At 34.9% G+C, this 19,148-nt stretch overlaps 1 protein-coding gene across 1 annotated transcript in view; it reads right to left on the bottom strand.

The window, feature by feature from the left end:
- Window positions 1–1,495: 1,495 nt before the first annotated feature.
- The window catches only part of EMB (embigin), a 52,556-nt gene continuing 34,903 nt past the window's right edge, over window positions 1,496–19,148 (bottom strand). Inside the window, exons 7-11 of the mRNA XM_055325831.1 lie at window positions 14,483–14,610; window positions 11,810–12,089; window positions 11,013–11,046; window positions 8,192–8,246; window positions 1,496–7,605 (exon numbers count right to left, since the gene is read on the bottom strand). Coding sequence (XP_055181806.1) covers window positions 7,588–7,605; window positions 8,192–8,246; window positions 11,013–11,046; window positions 11,810–12,089; window positions 14,483–14,610 — 515 coding nt within the window. The 3' untranslated portion in view covers window positions 1,496–7,587. The remainder of the gene's footprint in view (window positions 7,606–8,191; window positions 8,247–11,012; window positions 11,047–11,809; window positions 12,090–14,482; window positions 14,611–19,148) is intronic.

A 19,148-nucleotide genomic window follows, 5' to 3' on the forward strand; every position in this document is an offset into this window, starting at 1 on the left:
GATGTGGGATTCGATCCCGGGTCTCCAGGATCGTGCCCTGGGCCAAAGGCAGGCGCCAGATCGCTGCGCCACCCAGGGATCCCCCCAAATGCTTTCTTTATAATCACATTGGCACACCCTTTCAACATCCTAACCCTTAAGAAACACTAATTTGCTCTCTATAATCATGTTGTTTTGAGAATGTCAAATATAAATGGAATCACACCTTTTGAGATGGGCTTTTTTCACTTAGTACAATGTCCTTGAAATTTATCTAAGTGGTTGCATGTATCAGTACTTTGTTCCTTTTTATTGCTGAGTAATATTCCATGGTTTGAATATAGTGTCATTTGTTTAAATGGTCACCCATCGTGAGATATTTTGGTTGTTTGCAGTTTGAGGCTATTAGGATTAGAGCTGCTATATACAGTAATGTACAGTTTTCTTTGTAGACATAAGTTATCATTTCTCAGAGATAAATGCCTAGGAATGTGATTGCTGGGTCAGATGGGAAGTATATATTATTTTAAGAAACCTCTGCACTACTTTTCAGAACGTCTGCACATCTCCACAAGCAATGTATGTGAGATCTCATTGCTGTGCATCCTTGCCAGCATTTGGTATTATCAGTATTCTTTATTTTAGCTACTCTCATATATGTGTATTAATAGCTTATTGTGATCCTAATTTGCATTTCCCTAATGACCAGTGATGGTGAACATCTTTGTATGTGCTCATTTGCCCTCTGTGTTTGCTCTTTGCTAAAATATCTTTGTATTGTTTGCACATTTTCTAATTGGATTGGTTTTGTTCTATTTCGTTTTCAGAGTTCTTTATATATTCTAAATATGAAACCTCTGTCAGATACGTGGTTTGCAAATATTTTCTCCTGGTGTGTAATTTGTCTTTTTTTATCCTCTTAAGAGGGTTTTTTTTGCAGAGCAAAACTTTTACATTTTAATAAAGTAGAAATTTTTTCTTCTATAGATTTATGTCATGTCTATATACACTCTTCTACCAAGCCCTAAGTCCCAAAGATTTTATTTTACTTTTATGCTAAAATATTTACAGGTTATTTTTCGATCCTATCACTTTTTTAGAAAATTGTAATAAAAATTACCATAAATAAATAGAGTATTACCATCTTAACCATTTTTAAGTGTCCAGTTCAGTAGCATTAAGTATATTCATATTTTTGTAAAACAGATCTCTAGAACTTTTCACTTTGTATGATTGAAACTATACCCACTAAACAACTCCCCTCCAGCCCTGCACTCCTACCTACCACCCCTAGCCAGAGATAACCAGCTGCAGGAACACATTTTTATTGGGCTCTCTTGAGAAGGATGAATTGTTTTATAAAACTTGAATTTCCTATGAGTATAATCAAAGGAAAAATCAGTTTTTTCTATTATTTAGTGCCTTTAAATTCACTTTAAGCCATTATTAAAAGTTTAAAATTCAAATATACTTTCTAATCGTCACAAATCTTTAATTCTAAGGACATTTTATTAAACTTAATTGCATATTAGATACATTCTTTGAGTTATATTCAACAAAAATGTTTTTTTGAAACAATCCAGTAGAGACATTTCTGTGCTATTTACATAATACAGAAAAGCATTAATGAGAATTTAGACACATATGCTAAGAAAACAAAATATTAAAATTATTAGGAAATATGTCATAATAAATCCATGGCCCTCGATTTTTTTTAAAAAAGTAAAGTGTATGGCCAAATTTTTATCTTAAGACATACAAAAGCAGTTAATGTAATCATGTTTTGTGATATTTTTGTAATATTAGATAACATTATAGTTCATTACATATGCAATAAGTCTAATTTTCATTTATCAAATAAAACTTAGAAAAACAAACATTTGTGCTACTCTTGAAGTAAATTACAAATAAGTAGCAAAATCAATTTTGTGAACAAAAGTTCTTAAACATAATAGATAACACAACAAAATAATATATAGATTTCAACCAATACTGTGAACAAGTTGCCCTACCATTTTCTCCTTTGGAAAATGAAAGAGTAGGAAATATAGATGTTACAAGTTAATCATGTGACTAAAAGTAATTTTGACAACGTTATTCAAGAGTGATCTTTACTGGTTTTGTAAGTAAATTTTATTGTAAAAGCATAATCAGGTATTTTTGATTCATTGAGAATCACCTGGGTGTTATTATGACACATTAATCATGAAGATAAGCAAGTCCAAAGAATTGTCCAGTTCATTTCACAGGTTATCAAAAACCTGACTTTCTTTTCCACCTTCTCTTAGGACTGTGAATCATACTTTCGAATGATAATAAATTTTAATCTTATAACTTTTGGAAAGTGATAAATCTTCAAGTTTACTGAATTGTCTCATTCTAGACATTTCTCTATAGTGAGACTCACCTGGCATTTTCTAAAGATAATTCTTTTCCTGATAGTGAATTTTTATCATTCAAACTTGCTACAGATGTTATTGCTATGCCTAGGCTAGAATCTCTATAAAGTAGTTAGCTCCTTCTTAGAGACTAAAAAGGTGAATGTATGGTCTGTTTTCTGTCTGTTGTCCTGGTGAAATGATACATAGGACATTCTTTCATTCGAAGTATTTGGATGATAAAGTGAACGGTCACACTAGCTATTGAAAAGTAAAATGGTGGGGGGTAGGGAGATGCAGAAGAAAGAAAGACTCTCCAAATGAACAAAAGTGTCATGATTCCCCAGCATCACTGCAGGGACACAGGTATGCCATTGCATAGGTCATTACAAGCCCTAAGGATAAGATTGTGGATCTTATCTAACTGACCATCTAAAGAGTAAAAATTTTGTTAAAAGATGCTCGATAAAGATAATAGCCTTATTTTCTAAGGTACATATAAGTAGAAGCTAAAGCTGTTCAACATGGTTGTTAAACCTAGATTCCTGAGAAGGACTCCCTGGATTTCAATCCCAGTTCCAAATACTTCATCTCTCTAAGTTTTGGTTTTCTCATCTCTAATACAGCAGATGATAATAGTTCCGGTAGCAGAAGATGATATGATGTGGAAATTCAATGAGATAACATATGTCAAAGCACTTAGCACAGTGCCTGTCACATGCTAAGCACTCGACAAATATCAGTTATTATTATTTAATGATAGTATATATTCTCAATGAAGAACTCAATTGGGCATGTAAGTGACCTTCTAAATTCAGTGCAAATACTTTCCTAAATATCACAGAACTGAACATAGGCAGTTCCAGTTTTCTTTTTCTCTAGATAGGATATGTTCACAATTAATCAGATTGAAAATAGATATCATGTAAATATATATAATTTAAGTTCCAAAATAATTGAGTCATTCATCTATTTTTCATTCATCCAATAAATATTAATTCAGAGGGTAGCCCAGGTGGCTCAGTGGTTTAGCGCCGCCTTCAGCCCAAGGTGTGATCCTGGAGACCCGGGAGCGAGTCCCACATCAGGCTCCCTGCATGGAGCTTGCTTCTCCCTCTGCCTGTGTCTCTGCCTCTCTCTCTCTCTGTGTCTCTCATGAATAAATAAATAAAAATTAAAAAAAAATTAATTCAGAGCATGCTGTAAGTAGGTCACCATGCCTTTTAATAAATACTGGAACACATACTTGAACTTACTCCCCTATGAAGAGGAACAATGGTAATAGGGAGTAAGGCCCTAATTCATGGCATAACCCTTTTCAATTAGAAAAATTCATTTTCTATAAGGTAGCATAGTAGATATTTAGTATGAATCTTTGTATTAATCTATTTAAATGCCTCAAGATGAAGACCTAAGGAATAAGTGAGCAGAACTTACATTTTTTTTTCTTTTCATGAATATGATTAAAGACAAACTTTCAGTGGTCAAACTAAACAAAGAATGCTTTCTTTGAAAATTTTTGTTTCTTTTAGGGTGAAATTTTGATTGGATTCTGAGATACTCTAAGGTACTATATGGTATTAGTGGGAAAGAGAAATGAGAAATTAGTGGAGGGGGCACAAATACCAACCACTTTCTATAGTACCATGCAAAGGGCTACAATTGCTAAAGTCCTTTATATTTAAAGTCAATACATTATATTATTTAAATAAAAGATAAAAATAAGGTTAACATTCAAACTATCCATGAAAAATAGAGAACAACAGGAATTGAAAAGGGGCATACTCTGTATAACAGTTTAGGAATCGGAACTCTATTTACTTACTAGATATTAATACATTATTAAAATCTGATGGGACATTTTATCCTATTACTATGCAGTTTTCAAAGTAATTGAAACAAGCATTGACTCATAAAGCTTTATCTCATTTAATATATTGCATTTTAATTTTTTTAAATTTTTAAAAATATTTATTATTTCAGAGAGAGAGAGAACAGGGCAGGGGGAGAGGGAGAGAGAGAGAATCCCAAGTAGACTCCAGGCTGAGTGAAGAGCCCAACGTGGGACATGATGTCATGACCCTGAGATCATGACCTGAGCCAAAACCATGAGTCAGTTGCTCAACCAATTTAGTCACCCAGTCACGTATGTATTTTAATTCTGATGTCACAATTTAGATTGTTCTAAAAATAACAAAAAATTAATGAAATTTGATTTTTACTTATACATGATCTGTTCAACACACATTTCGTGACCTCTCTAATTGCACCCTCTCTTTGGTAAGTCCAAGACCCAAGAAGGAGACAAATTTATATTTATAATACAGGGTAAAAGAACACAAAGAAATGTGGAGTTACTTAAACAAATAACATGGTATACACCTCACTGGGTATGAGAGATCCACCAGGAAGTAACGTCAGATTAAAGTTTTGAAAGCTAAACTTGAGTTAATCGGGGAGAAGTACAAGGGGGTAGCATTCTACACTAAATCTCTATATGTTAAGATTAAGTCAAGACATTAGAGATAGATTAGCAATTTGGAAAACTGCAGTATTAAGAAATGGCAAAGGTGAGCCTGAAGAGGCTTGGCATGTAAGCTTCTATATTAAGTTAACATAGCAAGATTTGTATTTAAAAAGATGACTTGGGCAGTTGTACAAAAAAATGGATTAATATAAGATGAGACAGAGGTAGGAAAATCAAGACCGCCACTGTTGGAGTTGTGAGAGTCGGGTGGGGAAGGCAGTAAGGGGATTAATGAGCATTGAGAAGGTCAAAGAAACAGAGATTCATAACTAATGCTATGTTACTTAATAAAGGAGAAGAAAATATCACCATGAATTCTGGGGTTTTGACATAAGTAACCAGGTGCTAGGGAAAAAGAGAAATATACAATGGGAGAAGATTTACATTAGAGCATAAACTTAATATGAAAGTATCTGGGAATTTTAAGACATCATTAAATATACTTATTCTGCAAAACCCTGTTAGATAGAAAGATTAATAGAATTTCCCAAGGTGTCTAATATGTAAACGTGGAGCAGTTTCCTACTTCAGCTTTTCTGCTTACTTAGTATTTTCAGCCAATTTACAATTGGTTATTATGAGTTAATCCATTTATCTTCCACGTGAGGTTAGTTAATGGAAGCATTCCATTTTTAACCTAAATGTCTGAAATAATTTTCCAGAAGTTTCTCCAGAGAGAATCTAAAAAGCCAAAACTCTAATTTTCTGCATATTTTTTCTGCTTAAATTACTGAAATGAATTGCCTTTGCTAGGAAAAATAGCAAGCATTGACACTTTGAATTCAATTTACTATACAGATATTTCAGACTATTTTATCATGGGGCAGCAATTTCTCTTGCTTGAAAAATATCTTAGCCTAAGTAGTATGGCAAAATGGAAGGATACTGCATATGAGCTACAAATTGGTTTTGGTTTTATATAAACCAATCATAAGTATACCATTTGAATTGGACTTAGTCAAATAACAGGTCTAATTTTTCACTGATTCAAGCCGTTTATATTAATTAAGTGACCTAATTGGTTGTCTGCCATCATATAAATACTATCCAAGACAATGTTATCAAATAATGAATTAAACCATGGTGTAAATCATGGTGTATGGCTCTGATACAAAGAATAAAAGGAAATCTGCCATTACTTAAAGGATATATTCTACTTTAAGAAAGCATATATGAAAAAAAAAAGAAAGCATATATGTATGGTTAGCATGCTTCACGCAAAATAGTGCTGCAACAAAATAATGGGCAGCTTCCAAGTCACCACTTTATGTGTATTATTCCTATTAGTAATATTTTTTAACATTAGGATGTTAAACACAGAGAAAGATGCCATATAAATTATAATTTTCACTACCACAATTTTATTATTTTCTCAGTCAGTACCTAGTATACATTTCTATAAAGTATTTCTTCCCCAAATCATTGAACTCCTCCAAATGTTAATCTCCTTGTCACCAAGAACTGTGTGTTCCCTACCACCATCCCAAACTCTTCCCCCTTGGCTTCTGATTGTTCTGAACTCTACTATACTGGACCCACCAGCACTAAGGACACGCAGCAGGCTTCACATTGTTGTCCTCAACCCAATCTAGTATACTGTAGTATGATTTTAATAGTCCACTCAAAGCCATTGACAATGTTTCATGTCTATTCATATTTCATTTAATTTGGTTATGGTGATTTTGTCAAATATTTCAGTTATATATGCAATAGAAACTATTCTAATTTTGAAGGAAAGTCTAAGGCATTTGCAACATCATAGAAGTAATTTAGAACTTCTGGATATCAAAGAAAGGAATCATGACTATAAAGCACTAATAATGCATTTTTAGATATTTAACCACCCAGAGGTATCAGGACACCAGGTGTCGTCAGAGATACCAAGAAACTATGAACCAACCACAGAAGCATCCCTGTAGCAGTGCTATATTATAACTATATGGACCTGTGCCCTATAGCATCAACACCAGGGACAACTTTAAAAATCCAAAAACCATGGCATTTAAAGAATGTTTTACATAAAGACTGAAAGTCATCTTTCCCTGGTGTGTGAAAGCAGTGGAGATGAGAAGAACAAAGGTTGGGAAACATGCTTTTGTGGTGATGGAAGATTTGGGGCAAGTATATAGTTATATTTCCTTGCCTTAAACCAATATTTGTGGAGGAAAAGTATGTTTTTCTTGTAGAGATTGTATAGTAAAGGCAGAAAATATTCATTTCCTAGTAAGGATGTTTTCTTCTAATATGACAGGAGGATGACAATTACATGAAAATTATTAAAAATATTTCTACATAGAGTAAGTATAATTGAGAAAAGAACTTTTTAAGGCAAATGGCAAAAGTTTCTCTTTAAAGAATTCTTTGGTTATAAACAGGTCTTGAATGACATTAGTTCGTGTAGTATTAACTGGTTTTGCTGGTATGTCTTCTGTGCATCTCTTGATGACCAAGATGAAATTAATTATCCTGGGTTATAGCTCATAGAACATATTTAATATAATCGACCTTGATTTAATGTAAAATACTTACAGAATGAAAATATAATCTGAGATAGCATATATCATTACAAAGCTACTGCTGAGCATATTGCATAAACTTTTCAGCTTTTTAAAAATAAAAACTCAGATATTCTTAACAGGAAACATAACAAAGCTGAAGTATAACTGTACATCTTCCCATGACTCTTGACATGATGTTTTTCATTCACTGGCTCACAGATTCCTGAGTTAAATAAAGCAAAATGAAATATAATTAGTATGTCCTAATTATTCTATAACTTATTATCACTTTAGTAAAGCAAAAAGTGCTAGAAAGGAATGATTCAAACGACTGCCAAAACTTAACAGTATTTTCTAAATACTCAGGATAAAAAGGTTGATGAACTATGAAAATTTTGGTTCTAATCAGTAAAGAAAATAAGCTTATGTGGATTCGTTTATAATGCCAAATACATGGGAGTATATGAGAATTAAAAAAGGAAAATCCAGAAAATCTAAGAGAGAAAAAAATAAGACTACATGAAAAGTAGTACAAGGAACTAGCCTGTGGTGACATATATATGTGCATATATATAGGCAATGCAAAAGATTTACTTTTAGATTGGTTGCTACATGTTCTCTGACAGAAAAAAAGATGTCATTTATTTTTGTATAACTATAAAATTTCTCCTATAATATTGTAAACAAGCATATTCAAGCACATAGTGAATGATTAGGTCTTATATGAAACTAGAAAATGTAGCTGGAATAATAGTCTATGTATATTGAATTTTACCTTTTATTTGGAATATCATTTAGAAGTGACTTACATTTTTTCTGTGCCTGGGGGCATTATTTTCTATACCATTGCTATCGTCTGATTTCCTGCACAGAAAAGAAAGAAAATCACTAGATATTTACACTGCATTAAATCAAGTCAATACATCATCTATATCATGGCCATCAGATTAAAATGTAAAAGGTCAGTTGAAACAATTCATTTTTCCTAAAAAAATGTTTTACTCATAATGTTGATTTTGTTTTCATACTGTTGCTTAGAGAAGAGCTGTTGCCACAAATGGCAGTGAACCAAGTTCTGTTTGTTTTATGCAGAGGGAGAACTGCTTCTCTGCCAACATGAGTGAGGACTTGCATATATGGCTATAATTTGTGTGTAGTTGTGAGGCCTGCAAGATAATAGCCAATTAGAAGATCAGCCAACATGTGAGATACACATGCTGTAATCTGACATGTCTATTACAATGAATTAGAGATTATTTTTTAAATTTATTTATTCATGAGAGACACATAGAGAGGCAGAAACAGAAGCAGAGGGAGAAGCAGGCTCCCCGCAAGGAGCCCAATGTAGGACTTGATCCCAGGACCCAGGACTCCAGGATCACGCCCTGAGCCAAAGGCAGACGCTCAACCACTGAGCCACCCAGGTGTCCCATGAAGTAGAGGTTAAATATGATTCTTTGTCTACCCAATGTGCATCAGGGCAATACTACAAAAGGGGGCTTGTCATAAGACAAGAAGGACTAAGCTAGGTAATGATGCATAACGAATACCCTTCTAGGTGTTATGGGCAGGCCTGAGCTCATTAAGCTATTACCAGCAGGTAATAAATTCAACTTAATTAAAATTTGGGGGACGCTGGGGTGGCTCAGTGGTTGAGCACCTGCCTTTGCCTCAGGTCATGATCCCGGGGTCCAGGACTGAGTCCCACATTAGGTGCCCTGCATGGAGCCTGCTTCTCCCTCTGCCTGTGTCTCTGCCTCTCTCTCTCCCTGTCTCCCATGAATACATAAATAAAATCTTTAAAAAAAAAATAAGAATGGGCATCAGTAAAAGAGAACCAGAAAGATAAAACACTCATAGCACTACAAACAAGATGTCCAAGTTTCCTTGGACAGAAAGAGGTGCAGTTTCCTTCCACCTATAATTAAGAGTTTATGCTAAGATAACACTGTTTTGTTTTGTTTTTCCTATCTGAGGTTAGGGAACTCCTGATACAATTATTTCATGCCCTTACTTTAGGAGTTCATATGATGTTGCTTTATCTTACCTGCCATACATGAACAGAGTAAAAATAACTATTTGAATTAGGTCTACGAATATCTAAATGACAGCTGTCCATCCTACTCCTACTCTTTAACCATGGCTATAGACCACACGTCAGAACTTGTGCTGGCTGAGGAAGACAGACTTCAAGTGTCATTCTGTGTTGGTTATATTTGTTCAGGCCTTCCATTTCCTACATTGCCTTCAGCAAATTTAATCTCATCTCATTTTCTTGCTCCATCCCTGGGCAGTGTTACTCAGACTTTAATTCCAGTCTTGGGCACCTCCATCACTGGACTCCATGCTCAGTCCTCTGGCTTAGAAGAACTAGTCACACACATCTTCACTGAACTAAATTACATCCTGATAATTTTCTTCTCAGCCCTCTTCATGTTCCACTCTAAACAAAGGGACTGTAGGAGAACGTGGGGCACAATACGTGTTCTTTCAGAAATAGTAACTAATAGAATTCTAGGCCAGTGATTTTCAATAGGACAGGGACTTAGAATCAGTGATAGACATTTTAAAGAAATACAACCCAGGCACCAATCCCAGAGGTTCTGATCCAGGAGATTCAGTAAAGTCTGAGCAACTGCATTTTTAAGGAACATCCTAAGTGACCAAAAATATAGCCAGGGTTAAGAAATACTGTTTTACACAAATAATACTTCCTCATGGTTATTGAACACCCCTGTGCATCAAAGCCTATGCTAAGCATTTTTACAGATAGAATATCATTTAATCCAAAAGCCTAATATGGCAAATACTATCATTAAAGCCATATTGTTGTGGACAAAATTGAAGTACAGAGAAGAAAAAGGGGGATAGTAATATAGGCAGGCAAACTCCACTTGCCTCTCCACAACACGGATGTGTACAGAAAATAACACACAAATAATATACTCTTGTACTTTTTTCTTAACTGCAAACTTTTGTTTAATTTAAATTCAATTAGCCAACATAAGTACATCATTAGTTTCAGATGTAGACTTTAGTAATTCATCAGTTGTGTATAACACCCAGTGCTCATCACATCATGTGCTCTCCTTAATGCTCATCACTTAGTTACCCCATCCCCCACCCCTCTCCCTTCCAGTAACCCTCAGTTTATTTCCTAGTGTTAAGAGTCTTTCATAGTTTGTCTCCCATTCTGATTTCTTCCCCTATATTCCTCTGTTCTGTTTCACATATTCCACATGAATGAGACCATATAATTATCTTTCTCTGATTGAACTTATTTTGCTCAGCATAATACCCTCCAGTTCTGTCCATGTCAATTGAAATGGTAAAATTTCATCCTATCTGATGGTCGAGTAATATTCCATTGTGTGTGTGTGTGTATATATATATATATATATATATATATATATATATATATTCATCTGTCAATGGACATCTGGGCTCTTTCCATAGTTTGGTTATTATGGACATTGCTGCTGTAAACACTGGAGTACAAGTGCCCCATTTGGATCATAACCTTTGTATCTTTGAGGTAAACACCTAGTCTAACCGCAAACTTTTTATTCCATTTCATATTTATCTGTATTTTACTCAAATGAAACTTTATCTGTAAAAAATAATACTTACAGCTGTTCAATTTGTTCAAATTCTTTCCCATCATCTGTGTAATAAAAGAGGACTTTATTAAGATTGGTTTATTATTCTTATGGAGTATGTATGTTGACTTAACTTTCCCCAAGTTAAGAATGCATCCTGTGGTTTTCCCTCTTTGGAACAAAAGAGAGATGGTACTACATAAGACGCCTGCATGTCCATCACTTCCTCCTCTTTCCCTGCTCTCTGGACCTTACTTGCAATGTTGATCAAGCATAGTCTAGTATCTAGGATTTTCAAGATCAGAATGATTGATTTGTAATTCTTTAAGTTATTAAAAATTTAGTACAAATCAGAAAAGAATATGGAACGTAAGATAAATTTTCTTAGAGGACCATTGTTTTCTCAACCTGGAATCTATCAAGTACATGCTACAAAAATAGAAAACTCACCAGTGTCTCTTTGATGAGAACTCCAGAATGTTTGATAAATATATTCTAAGTGAGTTACCTAAGTGAAAGACTGTCTTTGAGATCTTTTATGTTAAGCTATCACAGAATCTTCTAATATTCTAGTACCAAAGCACCTATCACTTGTCTGGTGTTTAGGTACCAGTAACACCAAAGCAAAAGGAAAAAAAGCTCATTTTTATAACAAATTTTTTAGGAAGTTGAAACAGAAAGACCGTCAATATAAGTTCATAGTGCTGTCACCATTAATACTACATAAATACCCCTCCAACTAACAAAGATTAGATATTTCCCCAAAAATCTAAAGCCACTACTATATTAAGTCATCATGCAAACATTATCTAAAGAAAGAAATCCTACCTGTGAGCTTCTTTTTCTTTTGGGTGTGTGTTTCATAAAGCAGAATAACAGCCACTACAATAACAACTTCAGCAGCTATTCCAAGAAATGGTTTCAGGGGAACCAAATAACTCAGCACAACAAGTTCAATGCGTTGTTCACTCTCGCCTAAGGGGAAAGCTGCACGGCACCAGTAAGATCCCTTATTGTCTTCTGAAAGATGCGTTATCTTGAGCCTTGTCTCATTGGTATTTGTTCCCTTGATCTCATACTTATCATTCATTTGAACATCAATAGGAACCTAATATAAGGAGACATTAAAACCCATTCCTATAACAATCATAAAAGATACATGTTCTGAATGATTGAGTTTTGAGCAAAAGCTATAAAGCATATTAACACTTATGAAAAGTTTACATATCAGAGTCCAAGAGCTTCATCTCCCAAAGATAGCAAAGGGAAGGGGTATTTTAAGTGCTAAGCACTCAGTGTTTGAAACTATAGTGTAGGTTGTCGTGGGTAAATATTAGAATTAAAGATCCAGAAAAACCCAGCCATCTGGGTTTCTCGTTCTGATCCCCAACTAGCTATTCAAAGTACTTCCTCCTTTACAAGAGCAGGTGCACATCAAATCAACTACTGAATTTATGAATTAATGAAACTACTAAGTGTGATCATGCCTGTAAAGGAAGATCACTTGCTCCTGACCCTGGGAGTTCCTCAGACTGGAAATGAGGATGCAATCTTCAGGCTTTTGAAGCTGAGGTAAAGGAAATGGTAAAAGTCCCATGAGCTTGGTATATGTGGTTGTCTGCACACCTGTCTTTTCATATCTGAATTTCTTTCTCAGACAAGCTGGCTTCTGAGATTCACTGGATTTTCCCCAGCCTCTCAAGGGCCATACTAAGCTAGTTTGGAGTTGATTTATTTAATCTGTTCAAATTAAAACTTATTCTCATGCCATTTGATGTGCACTGTGCTATCACTCAACTGCACTGCTCAATAAATGCTAATCTGCATACAAATATTCTTGGAGGTTATCTGATGAAGAACTGTCTGTGAGTTTATTATTTGCTCCCCAAAATTAAAGCAATCTGGCTCCCTATGCACAGCATTGCCTGTGCTGCTTGTTCAAATGTACCCTCTCTAACTCGGAGCTGATAAATCAAAGGAATGCATGTTTAATAGGCACCTCGGGTGATTCCAATGGGGATGGTTGGTCTACATTTTGATAAAACACTTGACTTAAAGTTTTGACCTATACCCTCTTCCCTACACTTCCCTCACAGCCTAATATGACCCAAGTATAGGACCAAATTGAGAGAAAATTACTACAGCAAATGGAGAGAAGCACAGGCTACATTCTAAAAGTTTAATATAATTAGATTTAGGGTTTTTTTTTTCTGTGTAGTGTCACATATAAATAATCTAGGCTATGTATTTCAAGTACTACAACTGATATTTATCTTTATAGATTTACATACATTTTTTTCTAATATTTACCTACACAAAATGATTGCCTTTCCTAATCATCTGTAAGAAGATAAGCAGAAATATTAATGGTTTAAGTCTAAGTGATTTGGAGCTTTCTTTAAAAACTCAAACCAATGTTATCACAGAATCAGTCACTCTCCCTTTTCAGTTCGTCTTCTGGTTCCCTTCAACAGTCTGTGGCGGTAGCAATTCTGTCTAAGAAGGAACCTAGTATTTCATTGTCAGATTTGCACTGTCTTGGGATGCCTGGGTGGCTCAGTGGGTAAGCATCTGCCTTCGGCTCAGGGCATGATCCTGGAGTCCTGGGATTGAGTCCCACATGGGGCTCCCTGCACGGAGCCTGCTTCTCCCTCTGCCTATGTCTCTGTGTCTCTCTCTCATGAATAAATAAATAAAATCTTTAAAAAAAAAAAAAAGATCTGCACTGTCTTGTACTGTCTGCCTTTTCTGGAATTACAGCTTGCCTTTACAGGACTTTAATTTCAATGCTCATTAGTATCAGAGTAGTAGATAGGTATCCCCTGTCTATTTAGGACAACGCCCTAAATTTCCCTGCTATTAGAGAACATTTGGGAGGAAGAAAGAGAGAATTTTTTTTTTCTGAATATCCATGTTTTTCTTATTATCAGCTCTTTGAATAGCCATTAATTTTTTATAGGAATGTAAGTATTTGACTTCCCTTAGGATTCTGGAAGGCCAAAAGAGGCCAATGACACTTACTGAAAGAACCCAGGCCCTCAGTTTTAAGTTACCAAATTTTCATTCTTTTCTCAAATGGCACCACTGTATTGCATTCTATCACAAATGTTTCCAGAGACAGAAGCTGGAAAAGAAAACTACCTTTTTTTCCTAGATACTTTCATGGAATGATAAGAAAAAGAATCTTTTTGTTAGGGTTATTTCTAAACTCATCAATTAAAATTGAATTCTAACTTCCTTCTAAAAAATTTAAATGTTATTAAATCTAAAAAAATGAAGTACCAATTAATAAAACATTTAGAGTCTCTTCAGGTGTAAATTGTAATATGCTAAAAACATGAAATGACAATTCCACTGCTCTTTCTTTATGAAGACATATTAAATAATAAGATAATAGAAGTACAAATAGTCCTAGGAATTCTGAGTCTGTTAATAATCTTATTATTTATGAAATTAAAGTTTTCACTTTATTTTCTTCAAATCAGAGACATATGATCTTACCTGTGCACTCCCATTATTACTGTACCAGGTCCAATTTAAAGAAGAACAGTGTTGACATTTACATATCAAGACAACTGAATCCCCCACATAAGTGATCAATGGTTTGTTTTTCCCTTGAACTTCAGGGACTAAGAAAAATTTAGAGAAATATATGTTACTGAAACAGTTTGAATAGGGAAATGTATTCAAGTTAAAGATAAATTCTCCTTTCATTTTCTCATCAATATTATTTTTTACATAATTTTAGTTTCATATAACATGAAACTATTTTTTTAATTAGAATATAGTTGATACATAGTATTACATTAGTTTCAGGTGTACAACATAGTGATCAGACAAGTGTTCATGTTATGCTATGCTTACCACATACGTAAGTACCAGCTACCACCATGAAATACTATTACAATATCATAGACTATATCCTCTATGCTTTTCCTTTCTCCCCCTGGACTTATCCACTCCATAACCAGAATCCTGTACCTCCCACCCCCTTTTACTCATTTTGTTCATTTCCACCACCACACCTCACCCCTCTGGCAACCACCAGTTTGTGTCTCTATATATGCCTTTTTCTTCTGCTTCTGATTGTTTTGTATGATAAATTTCCTAAGACAGTTCGAGGCAGATGCCATTAGTAACAGAATAAAAATGAGCACTGAATTTAGAAAAATTAAATTTTAAGGATGTGAATAACTTGGTAAAAAAATTAAAACATAAGAACATAAGAAAAGCATTAACAAGACAGCCAACAGCTCCAAGGTAGAATCACTATTATGGAATGTGCACTTATACTAGAGATATAGATTGACCAATAAAGATGACTTTTTTTTTCTTTTACTCATTTTAGCAGGTTTTTGGTTTTATGTTTTGTTTTTCCTTTTTTTTTGTTTGTTTGGCAATAGAAAGTATAAAATCATGTCTAATTTTTTAATGCTATTTTGATAAATTTTATAGATATTATTTGATATTCACTTGTTAGGAATCCTATTTTTATATTTTATTTTGGGGAGGGCTAGGGTAGAAATAGACCCAGTTTTAAGTACTAAAGTTAGATTTCTAGATTAAATACATTTTCTAAGTGCTCTTAGCTTTGTACTACCCAAAGATAATTAGGCATTTGCTGAATGTATGAATCAGAAAGATGAGGAAGGGGGAAATCATTGGTAATGACTCAAAAAGAAATTCTGACTTGTATAACTACCAAAGAAGTGGTAAACTAGGGTTGGAGAATAGGATTTCTTTATAGGTTCTGTCCTTAGGTGATTAAGGTTACACAAAGGTATGGGGAGTCCTTTTTTCCTTATTGTTTAAATTATACCTAAAAACCCTCTCCTTCATCAAGACTGCTGACCAGCAGAATGTTGAATGAGACAGTGTGAATAAAAAAGAGATGCAAACAGGAGGAAGGTATGTCACCCATGACAGCATAAATGCTTCAAGTAATTCATAAGAAAGATAATAGAGCAATCTTTAAGTCAATTGTTCTCACACTTTTCATAACCAGGGAAACATGTTTTGATGAAACTGAATGGTCTACAATTTTACATACCCAAAGATGTGAGCCTCCAATCAGAAATTATAAAACATCCACTAACACTTTATGAAAACCTAGTCAGGTACCACTAGGGCACTCTTGAGAGAGGACAGAGGGAGTATATGTGACTACCTTCATTTAAGACATCCCAGTCAGAAGATAATCTAAGCATTCCTTTTGACTGAGACCACTAGTGTCCCACACTCCCTATTGGTCACCATCAGGCTCGGGAATATTTAGTTAATATGTGGTTAATATGTGTCCATTTCAAAGGTCAGGTCATTAAGTGTTTGAAGGAAGTCAGCACAATGTGATAATAATGTGACAAAGAATTTATTTGGGTCCAGGAAATACATACCTTCAAATTACAGTTTCATTGTTACTAATGTTGAGGACTTAGGTAGGTCATAACCCATCCTACCGTGTTGTTGAAAGGATTAGATAGGAAATCATAATACATAAAGTGTTTGCTGAAGAGTAAACACCACAAAATTTTTATCGTGTACTGGTACTGCTTCTCTTGACTTTTCTCACAATTTGTAATCCCATGGCCTTATTACATAGTTGTCATTAGCCAACTTACTAGGATAGATCATCATCATGTGCAAGAATGATTTCTAGGTCAGCTAGGCATGTGGAACAGAGAAGAAATAATACATAGCTTAAAAAAAAGAGAACTAGAAATTCATCTGAGTACATCTCAGAACTGCAGGAATGCATAAAAACACCCCAAAACATGGGAAAGGCTCCAAACTGAGTCCTTTATAGACCATCCAGCCCATATGAGAGATTAAAATGATGAAAAAATACAAGGGGATGAATTCACAGGGGACAAGGCCCAAAAGGATGAAGAAACAGGAGCTTTGAGATGTGGGTGACAGCACCCATCCATCCTTTAATAACATCTATTAAACAACTTAGTGAAGCTGTAAAACAAATTCTACTGTTTGAAACACACATTCAGGTGCTTGGTGAAAGCAGTTGAATAAGATTTTGTATAAGGATTACAATTTCAGTATAAATTAAAATAATTTAAATCATGGTGCCCATTACTTCTCCTTATCATAACAAGAAATTAAATTGGTTAAAAAGTTAAAAAGAAAATCTTGTTTCCAGACTCTAGTATGTGGAGCAGAAAGAACACATGGAATACTAACTTTATATATTACATAAAATCTAAGAATAAAAAGGGACCCATTCACCACATACCAGCTATAAAAGGAAAAAGCAGAATAAAGCAACACTTCGACATAACCTATGAGTGAAATTTTTAAATAGAAGAATAATTGCTATCCTATTTTTTTATTTAAAAAATTGCATTTTTTTTAAAAATAAAAATAAAGATTGTGTCTCTCACAATCTCATGTAAGTGTTCTACCTTTTAAGCCAAACTACTTTTGTCCAGTTTCCTCCGTCTATGGCTCCCTCCTCTGGGCTCATTGGGGACCCAGATAGCAGTCTAATGCAGGAAAACAACCAATACAAGAAAATTGGACACAACGCTAGGCTCCAAGAGAATAGGCTGACCATCTGTCCTGATATTAACATAAGTGTATTTTAAGTTCTTGAGAAACAAGACAGTAAATTTCAGCATCAAAATGTTACAGGTTTAAATTATGCTGAACCATCGAATATTTCATTCTGTTTCGTTTTTCTTACAATAGATCCAGTTTCCTCACTAGACACACTGGAAGTGGTGGCAACAAAGGCTGGGCAGTGGCCCATGGACTCAAGTCCCTGGTGACCTCTCTAGAAAATCCCTCCTCTCATTCAGCCCTCCAGTTTTCCAGTCCTTGAGAGGAGGATTATCCTGGATTAGTCATGGTCCAGGGCACTGATTTGGCCCTGTTTTCTAGGGATAGAAATCTGGAGGTATAAATAACTCAGCCTCATGCTCAGCATATTTTTCCAGACTCAGAAGAGTATTATTCTCCTGTCCAGAGGAGTAAAGACCAAAATGACCTTGGGCCGTGAAGGAATACATGGCTCTGCTTTGGCTTAAGGTTAGTTTCCTAATTGAAGAAAAAGAAGCCTTCTGTATGGCAAAGCCTTCCAAGAATTCCAACAAGGTTTGTGACCAATACTGGCCACTAATAAAATGTTACTTTGCTTTGGTGTCCCATTTTTTTTGTGTATGTTTCCTTAACTTGAGATTTTGTTGGGAAAAGGAATGACTAAACCAAGTGAGGACAAAGTTATTTGAGGGCCTCCTGACAGAACACTATGATCAACCAGTTCAAGACCACTTCCTAATCATACTTCATTCCAATATGCCCAACACCTGGTGTGGCATTGTTGTTAAATGAAGTCTGAGAACACAGAAACTCTTGGAAAGATAAACCCTACTTTAGGGAAGGCCTCAACTGAAGATCAGCCAATTAAGCTGAGTCAAGCTGGGCTAAAATAAGGATTCTTTTCTGAAGCCACAAAGTTCCTTCCAAACCTCAGGTGAAACAGAAGCACAGTCTTGAGTTCCACGCAAAAAGGTACAACAGTACATATCTGGCATTGTTTTTCAGTAGTGCAGCTCTGTTATAGTTACTTCTCGAGCCAGGCTAGGCTTGCCTCAAAACAAACACTGCTTTGAATGCAGACGCTGAAACCAGCTTTATTGGCCATTAGTTAAGGGCAGTTTCTGCTTTCCCAGCTTGTTGATCTCCCATCCCAGATAACCATCCTCATTCTCAATCTCAGTGTGATTCTTTCTGGGAATTAATTAGGCCATGCTTTATCAGGAAAATATGTATTGAAATATGATCAAAATACTGGAATCTACCCATAGGCCAAGAATCAAAAGTAGAAGAAGGGGCAATATTTGGGGGAAAAAAAACATGGCAAAAAATACACTTTTTTCAGTAAGCCTCTAAGAGGCACAGGACTAGAAATCATGATGAGCAGCTGAAAGGGGCTTTTCAAGAAAATGTTGGGTATTTTTTGAGGTTTAGGTGAGTAACATACGATTATGCTATTAAACCATCCCAATGAAATGTTAAGATCAGGGTACAGACTATGTACTGTGTCATGACTTAGTGATGCCAGAGGGAAACAAAATCAAAATTCTATTTTCTTTTCATCTCTTCTATTTTCTTGACTATGCCCTCAACTATTGGCCAAGAGGACATTAACCATGAC

Source organism: Nyctereutes procyonoides, unplaced genomic scaffold, assembly GCF_905146905.1.
Source record: "Nyctereutes procyonoides isolate TBG_1078 unplaced genomic scaffold, NYPRO_anot_genome, whole genome shotgun sequence".
Lineage (NCBI taxonomy): Eukaryota > Metazoa > Chordata > Mammalia > Carnivora > Canidae > Nyctereutes > Nyctereutes procyonoides.